Raw genomic sequence first — 5,382 nt, forward strand, 5'->3', positions numbered from 1 at the left:
CACACCTTTAATCCCAGCACTCAGGAGGTAGAGGCAGGTCGATTTCTGTGAGTTCGAGGCCAGCCTGGTCTACAAGAGCTAGTTCCAGGACAGGATCCAAAGCTACAGAGAAAGCCTGTCTCGAAAAACCAAAAAACAAACAAACAAACAAACAAAAAAAGTCAAAAATTGTTGACTGGAGGTATAATACAATGAATGTTAAAGCACTCGTCTAGTAGGCATGAAGCTCGGGACTACAAAAACAAAATAATAACAACAACAACATGGAGAAAAGATAAAAGCAAGGAAGAGCTCACCAGCTCACCACTGCCACAAACCTTCCAGGTTCTCCAACCCTAAGACACAAATGAAGGCTAGGAAAGAGACTTGCTGCTGAGGCTAAAATCCAGGCTGTCAGGCCCCTCAGGCCTCCAGCTGTCTACACACCAAGGAAAGCACCAAAATACGCATCAGAAACCCAGAGGCCCAACCTCTTACCTCCTGTGTACAACTCACCACACCCTAGACCTGAGACACACACAGGAGTCCAAGAGTTGGCCCCATCAGAGAGGCCAGGAGGGCTCCAGGGTGGACAGTCACAGATGTCAAGCCTTCCTGTCTAGGTGCCAGAGTGTGCCTGACACTCGGAGAAAGCCGACTGGACGTGACAACATACCTCCAACCAGGACACATGCCCCCAGACACAACTGCGAGCCAGGACTCCGGGAGACATCCGCAGAGAGTGCAAGGAGCATGAAGCCCTGCAGCCCGGATGTTCCTCAACCTAGAGAGTCACCTGGCTGAGCTTGCTGCTAACCTAAAAGTGGGGGAAAGAAACCAGGGGTGGAGATGCACACCTTGAATCCCAGCAGAGGCAGGAGGATCTCAAGACCAGACTCAGCTACAAAGTGAGTTCTAGGACAGCCAGCGCTACACAGAGAAAGCCTGTCACGAGGGGAGGGGGAGCCCCACTATACTTACTGAATTCTCCCTGAGTACTCAAAAAACATCAGTCTATCAGTCCATCTGGGTGTAGTGGCTGGCGCACACCTTTAATCCAGGTGGATCTCTGAGTTCAGGTCTAAAGCCTGATCTACAAAGCAAGTTCCAGGACAGCTGGGGTTACACAGAGAAACCTTGTCTCGAAAGAAAAATGACCACAAAAAGTGAAAGGTGCTGGACAGATCACTCTGCAGTTAGGACAACTTGCTGTTCTTTTTTGTTTGTTTGTTTGTTTGTTTTTGTTTTTCGAGACAGGGTTTCTCTGTGGTTCAGGAGTCTGTCCTGGAACTAGCTCTGGTTCTAGCCTGTCTGGAACCAATGCCCGGCAACTTGCTGTTCTTTAGAGTACCAGTACCCAGTTCCCAGCATCCTAGGAGGTTCATAATGCCTCAATTCCAACTCCGGCATATCAGATGATCTCTTTTGTCTCCCGAATCCCCCTCACAAAGGTACACACACATAGACACAAACTTAGCCTGGCGGTGGTGGCACATGCCTTTAATCCCAGCACTCGGGAGTCAGAGGCAGGCAGATCTCTGAGAGTTCAAGACCAGCCTGGTCTACAGAGCGAATTCCAGGACTGCCAGGAATGTTATATAGAGAAACCTTGTCTCAGAAAAACAATCAAAAAATTAAAAAACTAAAAAATAAACTTTAAAAACATTTAAACGGACTAAAGATGTGACCTAGTTGGTAAAGAGTTTGCCCAGCATGCAAGAAGCCCTGAGTTTCATCGCCATCACTTAACAAAATCAAGTGTTGCCTCTTAGCCTATAATTCTAGCCAGAGGGAGGTAGAGGCAGGAGAATCAATCCAAGGTCATTTCTAGTTACAGACCAAGTTTGAGGCCAGCCTGAGCTATAAAAGATCCTGCCTTTAAAAAAAAAATGTAGGGATGGGGGAGAGAAGGATTAAAAAGCAGATGGAGGCAGCAGCTTGCAGTTGCCCTGGACGATGTCCCAACCCGGCCATCCCCATCAGGTGCAGTCTGGCCTTGCCCAGCCTGGGGGAAGGAGTGACAGGGAAGAGTAGAGACAGCTTCAGTCAAGGGGCTCCAGGGACTCAAGGTCCACATTGAGCGAGGCCCCAACGTTTGCACGGTAAGAGTCTCAAGGCCATCTTTTGTAAAAACAGGAAAAAACGATCTGGTACAACTTCTACGAACCCACTAGTCTGTGTGCTGGGACCGTAGCTGCGGTGGAGTCCTGGGTACGAGTGGCCCCAGCTTGTACAGGACTGAGTGGCCTGGGAATCTGGGGCTATGCTAAAGCCAGGAAAATTACAGCAAACCTGAACAAATCGGTGCCCTTAGTCCCAGAACCCAGGCTCCCTTAACTCCATGGAGAAGTCTAGGGCTGTCAGACCCCACAGTAGATGAGAGAGGGCATTGGTGGCCACATTGTTAGTATTCAGGCATCAGTACTGGCCTGCCCTTGGGGTCCTGACAGGATGCATCCTCAACTGCAGCCACCAAGAGCAGCTCCTGTGCACATTCACTACGTTCCCTTCTAAAAGGTGGGCCTGTGTGTCTCTCATTCTCTCTCTGTCTCTTCCCCCTTCTCTCTCTGTCTCTCTCTTCTCTTCCACTGCTCCTGTCCCCAGAGACCAGTCTCTCCCCCTCACCTCCCCTTTCCCCATTCCCTTCCCCCAATTAAACAAACAAACAAACAAACAAAAAACCCTCCCCGTGAACTCTGGCATTGGGGAGCCACTCCAGAATTTGTTAGGATGTCTCTACATACCACAGACTGAATAAGGTGGGATGGAAACAAGACAGCATGACATGGAATTTACTCTCTCTCTCATTCTTTCTTTTCCCTTTTCCGCCCCAGAACTGAGGTTAGAGACCAGGGCCTTAACACTTGTTAGGCAAGTGGTCTGCCACTAATTACACCCCCAGGCTCATCTTCATCCTTTCTAAAGGTGTACATCAATGGTATTATATATCCCATGTTATAATCACCATGCACGATTTTTGTGCTTTCCAATAACCAGCAGGTATTACTTTAATGATCAGGTAGAGGGGGAAGGTCTTTATCTTATTTTTAGACAATCTCCGGTAGCCCAGGCTGGCTCTAACTGGCTACATAATTGAGGCTGGCCTTGAACTCTTGATCCTCCAACCTCTAAATCCGGAGTACTGAGATTACAGGTAGAGGTCATTGCTCAAAGCTTTTCTTTTTTAAGGTGTGGGTGTTTCTCAGTGTCAGAGCCCTGGCTGTCCTGGAACTCACTCTGTAGACCAGGCTGGCCTTGAACTCAAAGATCAACCTGCCTCTGCCTCCAGAGTACGGGAATCAAAGGTGTGTGCCACCGCCGAGCCCAGCCTGGTCTACAGAGCTAGTTCCAGGACAGGCTCCAAAGCCACAGAGAAATCCTGTCTCGAAAAACAAACAAACAAAAAAAAAAAAGAGCAAAGCTTTTTACCTAGATTTTAAAAATATTTTTCTCTAGCCTATAGCACACGCCTTTGCTAAAAGTATAAAGCACCTAGAATCCAGGTGCCTGAGCAGGGCTGGGAGATCATGGAGATCTTTGGGCTGGAGTTAGACTTGATCACTCATAACCTGGAAACTACAGGATTGGCAATCTCCCCTGCAGCAGAAACCCAGTCCTTTGGCAACAAGACTTGGATTCGAATGCTTGCCTGCCGTTCTCAAGGATCACTGAGTAGGTGCTAGATCTAGTTAATTGCCCCCCTCCTGCTCACCAGGTCCTCCTTTTACCCTGTGTATACAAGTGTATGGCCTCTGCATCCCACTAGACCCAAAACGACATCACCTCCAAGAAGCACCCCAATTCCACGCAGGAAGACCCTGTCCTGGCTTCCTCCCCAGTAGGACTGTGGGCTCCCTGAGCATCAGGGCTGAGCCTGAGTCATGCAGCCTTCCCTTCGGGCCTGGCAGACTCAATAAAGCTTTGCTAAATGAAGCCATCGCGGGGAGAAATGACCCAAGCACAAGAAACGCCCACACCCCCTCACCAAGCTTCCCCCTCACAGCCAGGTGCCCCAGAGAGGTCAGAAGAAGACGAGGATTCCCACTTTACCTAGGGCCTGCAGGGACTTCTGCAATATGGGGAGTGCCAAGAATAAAGAAATTCAGGGTCACAAATCCTCATGGACATATCTGGGCTGCACGGCCATAAAGAGTGCCAGAAACAAGGCTCTCCTAAGGAGGACATTTAAACATTTTCTAAGACCAGAATAAATCCCAAGCCATTGCACCCATCAGACCCTGATACGGCCCTGAAAACCAGGAGAGAGGGGCACCTCAGCAAGCCTAGGTCACAGCTGACTTCAATCACAACCCCAAGGATCCCTAACCTATGTCACCAATCCAGGTTCTTTCGGTTTTAGCCCTTCAGGAGCGAGCCCCAGACTTGCAGTAGCAAAACCCTCCTCCACGAAGCCAGCCAACCCCAAAGGGCACCACAGCCCACAGACCTCCTCTCCCTCCGGTGCAAAGCCCCAGAGCCTCTCCCTTCAAGCTGTTTTTGCCCCACACCCCAGGTCTGAGCTGAGCCCCACTCAGCTCTGGGGGTCCTGCACCGATTAGGTGGGCAGAGGGTTGCGAACAGACAGCCCTCCCTGCTCTCCATTGAGTGGAAGGGACCTTTCTCCAGACAACACCTAGGCGCCACTCAGGTGTATGCTGCGGCTGGAGGTGGGAGTATCGCCGATTCACAAAATGTCAGAGCCCAAGGGGGCCTCAAGGAGGCTCCTCCCACCCCTATAAATCGAGACGCTAAAGCTTGACAGAAGAGGTGACGCTCCCCACCCAGCTCGGAACTGAATCCCTCGTTTCCCCGATCTTTTCTTGGGTGGTTCCCTGCCCAAGGTCACGCGGCTTAGCAGATGCGGGTCTTGGAGGAACCCCGGTATCCAGCACCACACTCAGGGCTCTGCAGCGTGTGGGATGAGCAACAAAACCTGGTTTGCGGTCCTCGCCCCGAAAGCGAGCGGCAGGTGCGGCGTGCGCCCTACCGAGAAGATCCACGCCCTGATCCGCGCCCCCCAAAAGCGGCCTTGAACTCGTGCTCTGTCCCCACGGACGCGCGCGAGCCGCGCTGCTAGCCGCAAAGCAGCGACAGCTTGGAGGTCACGGCGATAGGGCTGAGGAACTCGGCGGCGATGGCCGGGGAAGCAGCGTGCGGCCGGGATCCGCTGCACCCGCAGGGCCGGCCCGGCCAGGTGAGGTCGCGCGGCTCGCCGGCGCCCAGAGCCCCAGCCCGCCTTGCTAAGTCCTTACCCAAGACACGACACGCAGGATGGTGTGTGGCTGCCGCACCAGGGTGTAAGGGTCGAAGGCGCCCCCGGCTTTGCCCGCTCCGTACGCACCCCCTTCCATCGTGGCTGCACCGCGCGGCGCCCCCCGCTCGGCGCGCGCCGCCAACCCGTGC

At 52.2% G+C, this 5,382-nt stretch overlaps 1 protein-coding gene across 2 annotated transcripts in view; it reads right to left on the minus strand.

Moving 5' to 3' along the window:
• Syngr1 (synaptogyrin 1) overlaps window positions 1–5,372 on the minus strand; it is a 28,838-nt gene extending 23,466 nt beyond the window's left edge. For both annotated transcript variants that reach the window (XM_005354181.3, XM_005354182.3), the window contains exon 1: window positions 5,232–5,372. In XM_005354181.3, the coding sequence (XP_005354238.1) occupies window positions 5,232–5,330 (99 nt within the window). In that variant the 5' untranslated portion in view covers window positions 5,331–5,372. The remainder of the gene's footprint in view (window positions 1–5,231) is intronic.
• Window positions 5,373–5,382: the final 10 nt, after the last annotated feature.

This window comes from Microtus ochrogaster, chromosome 15, assembly GCF_000317375.1.
Source record: "Microtus ochrogaster isolate Prairie Vole_2 chromosome 15, MicOch1.0, whole genome shotgun sequence".
NCBI classification, from domain to species: Eukaryota; Metazoa; Chordata; class Mammalia; order Rodentia; family Cricetidae; genus Microtus; species Microtus ochrogaster.